Source organism: Ixodes scapularis, unplaced genomic scaffold (assembly GCF_016920785.2).
Source record: "Ixodes scapularis isolate PalLabHiFi unplaced genomic scaffold, ASM1692078v2 PGA_scaffold13__105_contigs__length_92229423, whole genome shotgun sequence".
In the NCBI taxonomy this organism is placed as follows: Eukaryota; Metazoa; Arthropoda; class Arachnida; order Ixodida; family Ixodidae; genus Ixodes; species Ixodes scapularis.
This window is the reverse complement of record NW_024609839.1, coordinates 19,574,946-19,589,308: the sequence shown is the minus strand read 5'-3', so window position 1 is coordinate 19,589,308 and position 14,363 is coordinate 19,574,946. Positions and strand designations below refer to the sequence as shown.

The following is a 14,363-nucleotide window of genomic DNA, read 5'->3' as shown; positions in this document are numbered from 1 at the left end:
AAGGAAGTCTTTCCCAGTGACCCCTATTTTTCATTGTTTTTAGAGGGAAGACTTTTGTGAGGGGGTGATAAGGTTCAAAAGGTGAAATGCTTTTTTTTTGTTGTTTATCGCTTCAAATCCGGGAAAGCGAAGTGTGCACTCGGTAAAACTCTGGCTTGAAGGTATATATACATATAGAAAGAAATAAGCTAACTGCCAGACTGAACACCGGCAGGCTGTACGATGGAACTAACGAAAACCCAGCGCGGAGCAACTATGCTGCTGTACGAAGGATATTCATATACGTGTAGCCGAGAAGACTCCGAGACTTCGTACTGGATCTGCAGAAATAGAAAAGGCTGCAAGGCTAAAATCACCACGGACAAGATGATTTCCCGTATCACCAGGAGAACCGGGGAGCACCCTCATCCGGGAGATCCAACCACCATCAATCTTCTAAAAGTCCGGAATACCATGAAAGAAAAAGCTGGTAAGTCACTTTGTTTTTGTTTCTTCACTATCGGTCACGTTTTAACCGCATAAATTAGATGTAACCATTTACTGTTTTTATTTTCTGAAGTTGAAGGAACTCAAGGACCCCAGCAGATCCTGCTCGACGCGGCAGCAAGTGTGAGCGAACACACGGCTTCGCAAATGCCACCCACAAGCACGCTGCGCCGAACCATAAGGAAACAGCGGCAGCAGAGTTGCAACCCCTACTCCGTTCCTGCAACTCGCGAGGATGTCGTCATTCCAGGCGAATACACGGTAAAGAAATTTGTATCCACCTTTTAGTCTTAAAAACCACTGAGCTAATTTCGCCTTTGTCTGTCTTCACTTGGAGTGCAAGCATTAATTGGTTTTCTGTTTGCAGGTTTCTCTCAAGCAAGAATCCTTCGTCGCCCACGATAGCGGATTTGGCGACCGCAACCGCATCTTAGTTTTTGCCACTCAACGCAACCTTGATTGTCTGTCGAGGTCCAAAGCTTGGTTTATGGACGGAACATTTAAAGTTACGCCATCCATTTTTTTCCAAGTGTACACCGTGCATGGAATGTACAAAGACGCGGTCATTCCTTTGGTGTACGCTCTCCTGCCAAACAAGACCGAAGAGACATATCAAAGGTATGATTTGTACTAGGACTAGTTCTGAAATTGGAACTTGGTAAAATCATGTGGCTGATTAATATTGCCGACACTTTTTCAGGCTTTTTACAGTACTTTCAAGTCTTCTGACACAGCCTGCGGTGGAGCTGGTGTATTGTGACTTTGAGTCCGCCGCTATCATCGCCACTGGCAACATTTTCCCGCAAGCGCGTGTTCAAGGCTGTTTCTTCCACCTATGCCAGGCCGTGTATCGCAAACTGTGCAAGCTTGGCTTCCAGACACGCTACGGAACAGACGAAGATTTCGCGGTTTTGGTAAGTTCGGACATTCGACTGCGTGGTATAATTGCTATACTAATGAATATATTAAAATTCGTACGCAATCGCAGGTGAGGATGCTGCCTGCCTTGGCATTTCTGCCACCTGCAGAGGTTCCAGATGCCTTCGAGGACCTCGTGGCATTGTTTTCAACGGACGCGATGCCTCTTGCACTCTACTTCGAAGACACGTACATCGGACGTCGTCGACGGAACGGATTGTTGTCTGCTATGTTCCCGACAAGTGTCTGGTCTGTCCACGCATCTGTTCTGGAGGGCCTTCCGCGCACAAACAACGCCGCCGAAGCTTGGCACCGCAGCTTCCAGGTTTGTGCCATTGCTATACGCTGAGCAACCTTTTTCGTTTGTTGAGCTTTAGCCGCTCACCTCCGACTCTTTCCAGACAAACATCAACTGCAGCAGGCCTAACCTATGGTCATTCCTGGGATGCCTGCAGAGAGAGCAGTCTTTGCAAGAAATGAAGATCGCGCAGCTGGACGCTGGTCAACCCCCCTCCGGCATGGCCGCAAAGTACCGGGTACTCAATGAGCGCATTTCACGAATCTTGTACGATCACGACGCAGCTCGGCCGCTCTCGACACTGAGATGCATCGCACGCAATGTACGGCTGTAAGTCAACTCGGGACATTCCTTCTTAGAAAACCACTTGTCACATTTTGCAAATAAACGAAGTTTTGATTGATGTTTTTATAGTTTTTGTCATGTTCAAAATCCCTGCTGCTTTGTGCGCATTAGATACAACACGTCTCCGGAAAGGTGCAGTCAAATTGGTATACTCGTCAGCCATGCAGACCCCGTTTGCTTGAACAGAAGCGAATAGCCAGATGGGGCTGAACAGGGAGCCCTAAGTCCAATACCACCTATTATAAAATTGAAGCCTCGGAGGCGCATCCTGCGACAAACAAATTTTGATGAAAGTCGAGTTCTCCGCCGTTACGAATTCCCCGCCGTTACGAGTTCCCCGTGCACGAGATGGCCTATGACGAGATGCCCGCTGTGACCAGTTCCCCTATGACGAGTTGGCTGTGACGAGTTGGCTTGTGACGAGTTCTCCTAGACCCACATTCAGAAACGGCGGTCGTCTTCTGAAACAATGCATCGTCTATGCGGTTACTCTGCTTTTCTTTTACGAGTCTACCATTAACTTGCTCCTTTCACCTTCAATGTGTTGCAATACCACCTTTCATCTCAGCACTTCTCAGACATCGCCAATAGTAAAACCCGTCGTTGTGTTTGTCCTTGCCTTCAAATGCGCCAAAGCACGATGCCCGCTCCTCGTGCTGTCCTTGGAAGTAAATAGCGGCGCACTGAAATGAGCGGCCCTCGGAAGCGAATGGCGTCGTAGCACCTGTTCGTGGTACGTGTCTTGCACGTTCGCACGTTCCAAGCTTGAACTTTATCAAGGGGCTTTAGCCAATGGGGGGAATGCAGAGGTCACGTTTGCGTCCCCGACGGGTTCGTAGCTTGTCACAAGGATTGCAGTATATACCGGCGCGCTTCGCGACGTCAAGATATATGCGCGTCTGCCGCTTTAGTCACTGACAATGACTGCGTTCCAAACTCTACTCGGTCCGACTCCGGAGGAAATGTTTCGTACCGTGGCGTCTCAAAACCTCGCTTACTCGATGACGTCAGAACTGGCGTTCCAGACGCGGGTTGATTATTCCGAAGTATTTACTCACATTGTACCCTCCTCCGATCGGAGCCGCAGGAGGCGCCTTTCGAACGCTCGGCCTTCAGCACGCGCTTCATGCCTTCCGCAGTGCTTTGGCAGCGTGAACGCATTCGAGGTGCGTGCAACAGATGCCGAAGCGCTGTCGAAGTATAGGAAGCTGGCGCTGGAGACGGGAGAACTGAAGTTCCCCCCTGCCGTTCTTACCAGTTACTATAGACCCCTTCGCTTACAACCCGGGCAGAAACGATGAGTCACTGAGCGGGGGACACGTGCGCAGCGCCTGATATACAGCACAACAGAGCTACAGCGCATTCTCAGAAGGCGTCCACAGCCCAGCAGGCAAAGATGTCAGCGCGCAGAAGGCGATTCTTGTAAAGTCTATAGAGGTTAATCTAAAGTCCCTATAGATCTATCAACTTTAGTATGCTTCCTCTCGAAAAAACAATGTTACAAAACAGAACAAAACAACAACAAACAACACAATGTTAGAGCGCATGACTGATAAAGCAGAGCTTTGAAGTGAGAGCCCAAAGCAAGTGCACGTAAAACCGAACACTGCCTCCCGGGACAGTACTTAGCAAAGTTTGGAGTTCATGCAAGCCGATGCCCAAACCTGATTTATTTATGTTAGGATTAAAAAGGTATTCGTCCGTCCCTCGCGCTATTTATCTGTAATTAGAAATATGATTGCATCTCTATGTGTTTCCTCTTGCATGTATTTCCTCTTGTATGGGATTCTTCTGAAGAACTTCATTTAATAGATTTTCTTTCTCCACGTTTCGTGTACTTGCCTTCCGATATGTCATGCGAGCACAAAGTTCTTTTTGGCATACCCCGCGACCTGTTGTTTCACACTGCCAAACAGCGAACAAATAATCACGTTTCCGCATATGGGCTCAACAGGGCGTATTCTTGAGCCGGTCTAAAGCGGTCATGTGAACTTATAGTAAAATTTATTAAGAATCATAAAAAAAATGAAAATCGTTTACAACTTCCTGTAACGCGTAATCAGAGCGCAGCTCTTGAGGAGGAGGAGGGGAAGGTACGGAGAAGAGGCTATGCCCCTCCTCCTCTCCTGCTCGCCTCCCATTTAGGGGAAAATTTTCCGCTAAATTTAACAGGGAAATTTCACCGCTAGATTTCGCGGGGAAATTTTTCCGCTAGATTTAGTGGGGAAATTTTTCCGCTGAATTTAGCGGCGAAATGTTTTCCGCTAAATTTAGCGGAGAAAATTTTCCGCTAAATTTAGCGGAGAAATTTAGCCATAATGCACTGCGCGGTTACGCCGACGCCGCTCAAGCCGGAAACGGGAGCCTAAGAGCTGCGCTCTAAATATATTTAATTACTGACTGAAGATTTGGCAACATAAATAAAGGGCCGATAATCTTAATATACATCATAAGTAAATGCACTCCCAAATTATCTGAAAAGATGCTCTGCAAATTTCATCCGGCGTTTTTATCCTCGATAGGCACGTGTGTAGGTGATTTGAGAGAGCCTTAGATCTGATTTATATAACTATGTGTTCCTCACACATATATATCTTTACAAACATGTTGAAGTATGTTATTGCCTCCTCTTTTATGTGATGAAGAGTAAGTTTATGTGCCCGTGGGCGGGACAAAAACAAAGTATCACAGGGGCGCGTGGTGGAACTATGACGATTGCGCACGCAGGCCGTCAGAAAGTGCCGAATTAAGTAGCTGCTGTGCCGAGCAGAGCATGAAATACTTCTTTGTTATATTTAACAAGAAATCATTAATTAGCAAGGGTGAGGCTTATTTGTAAATTAAATTTATTGGCATCTTGTCAAGAACATTTCTCAACACCCAGGCTATGCCAGTTTATCCTGCATAAGGAAATGTTCACTTGGGTACGGGCTATTTTTAAGCAAGATTCGATCGGAGTATGAAGGTGCGTTATAGATTAGAGCGAACAATTTTGAACACTGTTTTTTGCGTGATTCTTCGCCTACATCACGGTGCTAAGTGTAAAACCTGTTGGTTAGAAGCACAACTCTTGCCGCGCGGTGTTCCTATCAATGGTAGACTAAAAGGTCTTGTCTTAAAACTTCCGTACAATTTTGAAAATATTATTGCTTTTAGCTGAGTTGCGTCGTCATCATATATGTTGCGCAACGTATTTTTGTAAAGTATATACCACATTATATAAGATTTTTTAACGTAACATAATTGTTTAAAGACATCTGTGAAAGTTACACTTATGCGGTTCGTGCAGGTGAGTTATAATGCCAGGGGGACATAGTATAGGGGCCTAATCGTAACGATCAGTCGGATAATTAAGTAAAATTCGTTAATTAACTTTTAATTAATGAAAATAGATATATGATTCTAATGAGAAACTTGCTCAGTGTCATAAAAAACCACTAAATCAGTATTTTTTGGAAAGAATTTGAGCGCGTGAGAAGCGTAGTAGTGTACTAAAGTTACCGCTCGTGGAGCAGGTACAAGCCTGGGGCTAGTACAAGGCTAGCGGTTTCGGTGCCTTACCGAAACCGCTAGCCTTGTACCTGCTCCATGAGTGATAACTTTATACTTCGTTTCAGCTTCGGTCCAGACGCAGCCAAAGCTACAAGCGCGAGCTCCGGGCTTTCAGCATCTCTGCCAAGCACGCGCGCTCGTGCAGTGCAAGCACTGTTCTGGGCCACATGCTCGCGCTTGTAGCATCGGCTGCGTCTGGACCGAAGCTGAAACGAAGTATAGTGCACTTTACGCTTCTCACGCGCTCAGTCTTTCTGAAAATTATGGATTTAATGGTTTTCCATGACGCTCAGCAAGTTTCTAATTGACTAAAATTTTAAATAATTAGCCAACTGATTGTTACGATTAGCCCCTATACTCTGTCCCCCTGGCCGTGTAACTCACCTGCACGAACCGTATAAGTTTAACTTTCACGGCTTTTCTTAAACAAATCTGTTAAGTTAAAAAAAAAAAAAACGGTATATGGCGACAAGGTGTCGATTCCATGATTTTACTAAAATCATGGAATGGACACCTTGTCGCCATATACCATTTTTTTTTAGTTGTACCCTCGAAGGATTTACAGAGCCTAAAATCATTTTAGGCACTGTAATTAATTCCGTCAAGGGCACAACTAAGATTCGACTTTTAATACTGCCACGCAAAGTTGTACCGATCGCTGGCATTCTAGGCTAGCTATATCACACTTCTTGACAACCTTTCGATTCAGGTAAAATACATGCGAGTGAGGTAAACAAATGAATATTGAGTCATAAAAACACGACGTTTCGTATGTTATTTTAGATTTTCTTGTGCTGTTGCGTCGAACTTAAATAATGCAATCTCATTATTTTGTTACCTGAAAATAAAAATGTATTGTACGAGCGATAAAAAAAAAAAAAAAAAACTTTAGTTACTGGTCTCACGGCGGAAATAGTGCATAGTGCAAAAACAACGCGGAAAATATATTCTTAATTTAGCGTTTCAAACCGTTATTTTTGCTCCCCGGAGCTGAACCGAGAGCCGTGAACCGGAACCCGAACCGAACCGATAAAAATTTCAGAGCGACACCCTGGTCACAGTAAAGAATTTTGTTCATCCAAGTAAAGAGCCGGCACCGCACATAAAGGTCTGTGCAGTAACAATGCTAGGCGGGTGACAGCCACGAGCGCCCAAAAACCCACATCTGCTTATGTTTCTCGAAGATCGTGCCGAGTCTCCAGTAAATTGCATGCCGCAATGAAAAAAAGAAAAAAAGGATGGAGAGGAGGATTAGGAGAAAAGGAGGGAGGAGGAACAGAGGAGGGGGAGGAGGACGGGAGGGTGCAAAAGAGGAGGAGGGGCATACCCTCCCGTCTCCCCCTCCTCTCCTCCTCTTCGGGAAATGCACTCTAACTTCTTAATCCAGAGATTTGTAAACGTCTCATTTTGTTAATCCCTTTCATTCCACGTGTGATGTCACGTTTCACGTGAGCGCTGTGGGTTGTTTGAAATTCCCGGACGAGGTCATGATGCTGTGACGTCATGACCCTTTCGACCGATAAGGACTTTCCCGTCACAACGCCGCCGACGCCGGCTTTTCTGCGACCCGAGCTTCTTAACGCTATTGCGTTAACTATATAAATTATAGGCGGCATCCAAAGTCGAGGCCTCGCAGCGCATACGCGTCGCTTTACGTTTCAATAGCAGAGCTTTTCTTTTTTTTTATTGACATACAGGTTAAGAAAGTTTTCGAGGGAAAGGGGGACAGGGGAAGAGGCAGCAGACGGAATGCTGGAGAGGAGAGAAGAAAACCTGCTTCTCTCTTCAGCTTCCGTCTTCAGCTTCCGTCTGCTTCCTCTTCCCCAGCTAGAAAACTTTTCCGACAGCCAGAGATGAGGCCCTAAGCTGCAGCCTCCTTAGCACCCCTCCCCACTTTAATTCAGCACTGCCTAGATAGGGAGACTTCATCAGTGAATGTTGGCTTTGTTCGTTTCTTTTCTTCCAGACGGACGGCCGCATGACGCCAAGCCCGACGAAGAGGCACAAACCGCGACTGTTCCAACTCAATTGCCACAGCAGAAGACTGAATCACCCCCTCGGCCCTCGTCAGATCAGGTCGAAATCTGCATCGAGGCCCATAAGCCTAGCCACGACGACCGGAAGGCACAGAGACTGTCTTCTGCGCCATCGCCAGCCGGGTGAGCAAAGCCCGGAAATTGTAGGCCATTGTGCAGCTCCACGCAAGGCCCGTACAGCCTCCCTCAACTGCCCTAAAACGGCAATAGACTTCCGAGTGCTTGCTCTGGATGCTGTGTTTCAAGCAGAGCGTCGCATTGTCTATGACGATATTGTGTCGGCGTAGGACCGACTCGTTATCTGAGCAGTGTTGCGTTGTGTCAATTTATAGACCGTTTCACTTCATGTGTATTGAATGTTTTACCGAACATCGCCCAAACATTTCTTGCGATAACTACGCATGGAAAGGAAAAAAAAAAGAACTCAATTGATGCCGTATTATTCACTGCCGAGGGACCAGTTTAGTGGGTAGGTACATAGTGCCGCAAATAATTAATGTTTTCCTAGTCAATTGTTTAATTACTACAAAGAAATATGTCGTTTCAATGTAAAACGTATTGAGCGTCATCAAGGAATATTAAACCGGTTAACATTTTGAAAGACTTTGTGGGCGTGAGATGTGTGGCGGTGCTCGAAAGTTGGCATTGTGATACAGGCACAAAAGTGGTAAAATAAAAATGTGAGTAATAAAAAAAGTGGAAGCCGTTTACAAATCCCTGTAACGCCGAATTGGAGCGCAGCTCTTGAGGAGGAGGAGTGAAGGGTACTCAGGGGAGGGTAGACCCCTCCCCCTTCTCCTCCTCCTCCCCTCATTCTTTAATATGCTCCGGGGGGGGGGGTGTCACGTGACTTCGGGGAGGGGGTCACGTGACCTCGGGGAGGCGTGACCTGGGGGTGACCCCAAGGCCAAGTGACCCCAAAGGTGACCCCCACGTGACCTTGGGGGTCACGTGACCTGGAGGGGTCACGTGACCTCGGGGGCCACGTGACCTCAGAGGGGTCACGTGACCTCAGAGGGGTCACGTGACCTGGGGGTCACGTGGGGTCACGTGACCTTGAGATGACCTTGGAAGGGGTCACGTGACCTTGGGGGTCACGTGACCTCGGGGGTCACGTGACCTTGGGGAGGCGACCACGTGACCTCGGGGGTCACGTGACCTCAGAGGGGTCACGTGACTTGGGGGTCACGTGACCTTCAAAGGGTCACGTGGGGTCATGTTGGGGTCACGTGACCTTGAGATGACCTTGGAAGGGGTCACGTGACCTCGAGGGGTCACGTGACCTTCAGGGGGTCACGTGGGGTCACGTGACCTTGAGATGACCTTGGGAGGGGTCACGTGACCTTGGGGGGTCACGTGACCTTGGGATGACCTTGGTTACGCCGACGGCGACGGCGACGGCGACGCCGACGCCGACGGCGACGCCGACGCCGACGGCGACGCCGACGCCGACGGCGACGCCGCTCAAGCCGGGAACGGGCCCCTAAGAGCTGCGCTCTAAAAAAAAGAGTGGGCGCGTTGATTGTAGGTACCGTTCGGAATGCAGAAGAACAAAGTACGGGCTTTAAAAATTCCCAAAACTGAGAAACTCACTGACTTGTGAATGTCCCTAAGAAGTTTCTGATTGCAGCAATATGTTTATTTTTATAATTAAAATATCATTATGGAAACAAATAAGAAACCCGATCATCCTAAAGTAATAGGGTAGAGATTTTCATTTTTGTGCAATGCATTGTCTTTACACATAATTATTGGCCGATGTTTTGTGAAACCCCCCCTATATTATATCAATGCAATTTCGTCACACTAATGCTCTTGCTGTCTCCCTTTTCAGGCTGCGAAGCAGTCGCCAGAAACCCAGACAACCACCGAGGGTCCAAGAGGACACCAAACCTCTCAAGCCATCCTGGCTAAAGATGATCAGTGGCGTGATGCCGTTCGAGGGGTTCTTCGACCGGGGAAAGGGAAAGATTCCCCGCCGTAGCTTGCTGCGACAGCGCACGACGTCGACGGAAATGATCATCACCACGGATGCAGCGGTGCAGCTAGAAAAGCCCGCCATGGTGGACGACTCGCAGCAGGTGTCTGAGGCTCCCGTGACTGGTGAGGCACCTCCGTCTTACAAAACTTGGGCACATCCGTTTTGTCACACTTCTGGTCACGTCTGTGTAGCACTTGAAGATTTGTCTTAGGCAGTGTGTCGAACCGAAAAAAATACGGGTTCGGTTACGGTTCAGGTTCAGGTAAATTTATTTTACTCCGGTTCAGTTCCGGTTCGATTAATTCAATCCGCGAACCGGTTCGTGAACCGGTTCGGGGCGCTGAACCGGTTCGCGAACCGGTTCGGAAATTATAAATGACAAATTGCGACATCAAAATAAATTACAAATAAAACATCTGAAATCAGCACATACGAAACGGGATACATCGTAGTGTAAGGCTCAGGGATTTCTACCAGGAATGGTTTCTTTATGTGCACTCAAAGGTTACCTCACCGACGTTTACGCATTCGGACTTCATCTAATTGGGTCCGACGCAGTAGCTGTAAAATCCACGACCTCCTTACAAATCCACTTACAAGTAGAACTCGCTAACTATCCCGCCACCTCGGCGTGTAAGCAATTGAAGGAACAGTGGGGAGAAAATACAGCTTTCTTTATTTTAACTATCCTTCGGTAACTCAAATTAGACCCTTAAAGAAGTTTTGATTAAACAAGATACGGAATATGAAAAACACTTCACCGAACGCAACACCAGAAGGACGTAATAGGATAAATATTAAAATAGAAGAGTTCGCTGTCTCACAAATATGTTAGCTTCTAAGTGCCTATACGAAACCGGATGCATTATTATCAAACTCCACAGCCTTTTCTTTTATCATTCCGATGGAAGCGAGCTTCAAGAACTCGCGCGTTCTAGAAACGTCTTATGAAATGAGCACACAGCAACATTTAGGATTTACGAGATTGTAGAAAAATAAAATTCCGTGACGCGATTTTTTTTTTTTTTGCACAGCTTTTTATTTTTTTTTTCTTCCGTGCAAGCCGCGACCAGCGCAATACTGGTTCCTATGTCAAGATTAATGGATGCAGCGTTTGTCAAGAATCATGGATGCAGCGTTTATATTCCTAAGACTGAGTGGAGAAGAAAAATATGTAAGCGAGGTGTGTGTCAGTCGACGGCACTTAAAGAACAAATGGCATTGATTGCACATTCATTGTCAACAGCGCGTGGCCGAACCGTTTTGACATGAGCCGGTAACCGTTATTTTTTTACCGGTTCAGTTCCGGTTCGGGTTCATCGCGATAACAATATAACGGTTCGGGTTCGGGTTCAGTTCCGGAAAAAATACCGGTTCGGTTCCGGTTTTCGGTTCGGTTCGGTTCCGGTTCGACACCCTGGTCTTAGGTGCCCCAAAATGGGTGCCCAAAGTTGGTAATGTAGGCGCCATAATGAACAATGTTAACGGCAATGCACAGTGGCCATTCCTGTACTACAAGTGCCACATAGGAGGCATTTGCAGTACACGATCTTGCGTTCTGCAACACCCAGCAAGATATTCGATGATAGTAACAGGGTGGCATCTATTTGTGTTTTCGAGGTAACCCCGTCTGGTCTAGTATAGCCTCCGACAATATGAAAAACCCATTCGACAAGACAGTGTGAGGAGGTTGTGCTGGATTCGCTTTGGGCATGTTCACTGTAATCGTGTAAAGAAATAAATAAACGTTTGTTCTATTCTATCTTTCGAAACAATTAGAGCCTCCAGCCAAATTGAGCCACTGCAAAAACTTGAACCGCCGAATGGGTCTTCGTACTGTCGGAGGCTGTACATGAAGGCTCCAGCAGTGGCCATTTCGAGATGAACCTGCGCTTAAAATAAAATGAAATATCGATAATATTTACCATCTATAGGCCGGGAGTCAAATCTAGAATCCTGGCCACAACGTCGAAAACAGACACAATATTGCGGACAGAAAGAAATACAATTAAATTGACTGGCACTCTTATTACGAATTCGTCACATACGTAGCTAACATGAATGGTGTGCAGATTTATATACATATATATATATATATATATATATATATATATATATATATATATATATATATATATATATATATATAACGGGCATGGTGGCGGGAGGCCGAAGGCGTGGGTATAAAACTGAGAAGAAAAAAAAAGTGGCCATTCCTGTACTGCAAGTGCCACATATGAGGCATTTGCAGTACACGATCTTGCGTTCTGCAATACCCAGCAAGATATTCGATGATATTAACAGGGTGGCATCTATTTGTGAAGATTAAATCGTCCGTTGTTGCTGTTTTTCACTAAGGGTTTTTTTCTTCTTAGTCTTATATATATATATATATATATATATATATATATATATATATATATATATATATATATATATATATATATATATATATATATATATATAGTTTCGCGGAGTTTGTTGTATAATGTATCTTAATCTTACAGAGCACAGACAATCAAATGTTAAGAAATTAATTCGGCTGCACTTTGTGGCAGTAGGCATACATGAACACGGGCCACGGTGTAAGATAATCTGGAACGACGCCTATTTAAACCCAGCTCCCTATTTCAGCTTGAAAAAGAGTTTGAAAGAGCCAAACGTCAATTCTTCGTGGTTTGCTTTTTCACCGCCCTCATGCATCTTGTTATAACATTTTCTGAAAATAAAACAAAATTCGTCATTCATGATTAAAAAAACAAAAAAAAAATTTACATGCACGTTTGCTCGCAAAAATATTTTCCCCGCATATCCTTTGTTTAACACATAGTCTACTACACCCTTCAGGGTTATTACGCTCTCATCGTTGAAGATGGAGAACCTGAAACGCACAAATTACCGCTGATTGTTTTGTCGCAGGTGGCTGGTTCGATACCGCATCCGTTTATCGTTCGAAGCTGGACGCCGAGGTAACTCTTGGGCAGTGTATTGAAACCACTGCTACACCCAAAAGAAGACGAATCACTGAAAATTTCGTCCCAATACGTTTGGACGGAGAGGCTTCAAGGTCAAGTCGCACCACATCAGGGAGTGCCACAAACACGGAAAATTCTGAGCTGGTCCTCAGAGATGCACAGCGTCACAAGGATCGTGATTTGGCTGTAGCGACCATTTGTCACGACACAATTTCCGAACCTTCGTTGCTGCAGAACACGTCCACAAAATCTGCGGGGTCGTCGAAGTTTTCCTCAAGTCAAGAGTCACCCTCCAGCGATCATTCAGCAGTTGTACCGACCAGTACAACACCGGGACTTTTCACGAACCATTCCAAGATATCACTAGGAGCTTCGGGGCAAGACTTTGACGATCTCTATCTACAGATGCAAGGCCCTAGTTTGAAAGAAATGACTGAGCTTTCTTCCAGTTGTAATGCAACATCGGACGGCGAAGAAATATCGCGCAAGAGTGCCGCAGGCAAGGACATTGAAGTCGCCGTAGTCTGAGATGTGAAGCCGACTTCGACAGCCAGTTCATGTCACGATACGACTGATGCTTTCGTACACTTAAAACTTGACGTCAGAACTACAGCAAAAAATGGTCAGCAATCGGTTGAGGCTGAACAAGTATTTGACGAGGACATGTCTGACTCGGTCCTTGATGAACTTGAACATCCGTTCAAGACGCCAGAACCCACGTCTTCGAGCGTCATGTCTCGAGGTATCTTTCGAAAGGCGAAGTCGACTTCTGACACGCCGACAGAAGGACAGCGTCGCGTCAGCTTTCTGGAAAAGCCGTTTGCAGAAGTGCTGCATATCATTAAAGAGGAGGAGGACTCTTCGGATGAAAGGAAAGGAAGCTCGGCGAGTAAAAGTAAGCAATTTTATCTACTACACCAGTTCGTGTTACATGCGCTACTTCATTGTGGTTCAGCTGCATATGAAAGGAGGGTTTGCTCAAAAACTCTACTAGAAAAGAAAACGGAATATTGTGCATTCGGTGTTTAAATCACTTCTTTAGGAAACACGCATGTGCGTGAGTGTGTGTGTCTGTGAGTTTGGGAGCATTTACACAAAAATATCTCGCTTCCTTTCAGCCATCATGCACTTCAGATGCACTCCGTACTTTTGCGTGCACTATGCATACGAACCATGTAGAACCGTTCTACGTGGTTCGTATGCATATATCTGCGCGCAAAGTGCGGAGCGTATCCGAAATGGTCGTTGAAATCAAGCGAGAAACGAGTTGGGTTGTCTCCGCTGTTGCTGAACAGAGACTTTTACACGCAAAACGCTCACCGTTTTTAAACAAAACAGGGAAGGGGCTCGCACCCACACGCTTTAACCATAATTCCGGTTATACAGTCCATGCCTTCGATTAATGTAACAAGCCTAATGAGGAGGATTGGGTTGGACGAGCTTAGAGTCCGGCGAAACATAATGTATATAGGAGTGCAAACTAAAGACCGGTTTGTATATAGGGTGCGCTTTCTCGTTAAACTTCGTTGGCGGCGTTGCACTCGAATCATCGCCATCTCGCTTTTTTATAGGATATAGGAGGATAAAGTTGGGCTTAGAAGGGCGGGAGGAACCACTTATGTTAGTCTTTTTAGACTTAAGATAAGTGGCCCAAGTCCGAGGTCTTTGTGCGTCTATTATCTGCGGCTAAACCAAATCACGCGAAGTAAGCGCGCCGTCGTCCTGCGCTTTTTTTTTGCGTGATTGTTTTTTTTATTTATTTATTCATTTAT

The 14,363-nt window shown here is 45.9% G+C and overlaps 2 protein-coding genes across 2 annotated transcripts; both read left to right on the top strand.

Annotated features, from left to right (window-relative positions):
* The first annotated feature begins 366 nt into the window (after positions 1-366).
* LOC120843491 lies at positions 367-2,043 on the top strand. The gene is made up of 6 exons (XM_040214889.3): positions 367-469; positions 560-747; positions 854-1,104; positions 1,187-1,400; positions 1,475-1,729; positions 1,806-2,043. Exons 1-6 carry the CDS (start codon positions 367-369, stop codon positions 2,034-2,036), a joined length of 1,242 nt encoding a protein of 413 aa, XP_040070823.2. The 3' UTR covers positions 2,037-2,043.
* Positions 2,044-6,722: 4,679 nt separating this feature from the next.
* Positions 6,723-13,119, top strand: LOC120843459. Its single transcript, XM_040214846.1, has 4 exons — positions 6,723-6,729; positions 7,566-7,758; positions 9,470-9,738; positions 12,536-13,119. The coding sequence occupies exons 1-4, from the start codon at positions 6,723-6,725 to the stop codon at positions 13,117-13,119; spliced, it is 1,053 nt and encodes a 350-aa protein (XP_040070780.1).
* The last annotated feature ends 1,244 nt before the right edge of the window (positions 13,120-14,363 follow it).

Coding starts and splice junctions, on each gene's coding strand:
- LOC120843491 (XM_040214889.3), top strand. CDS start 367: ATGATTTCCCGTATCACCAGGAGAACCGGGGAGCACCCTCATCCGGGA. Junction 470..559: donor TACCATGAAAGAAAAAGCTG/GTAAGTCACTTT, acceptor TATTTTCTGAAG/TTGAAGGAACTCAAGGACCC. Junction 1,105..1,186: donor ACCGAAGAGACATATCAAAG/GTATGATTTGTA, acceptor ACACTTTTTCAG/GCTTTTTACAGTACTTTCAA.
- LOC120843459 (XM_040214846.1), top strand. Junction 7,759..9,469: donor TCTGCGCCATCGCCAGCCGG/GTGAGCAAAGCC, acceptor CTCCCTTTTCAG/GCTGCGAAGCAGTCGCCAGA. Junction 9,739..12,535: donor GTCTGAGGCTCCCGTGACTG/GTGAGGCACCTC, acceptor GTTTTGTCGCAG/GTGGCTGGTTCGATACCGCA.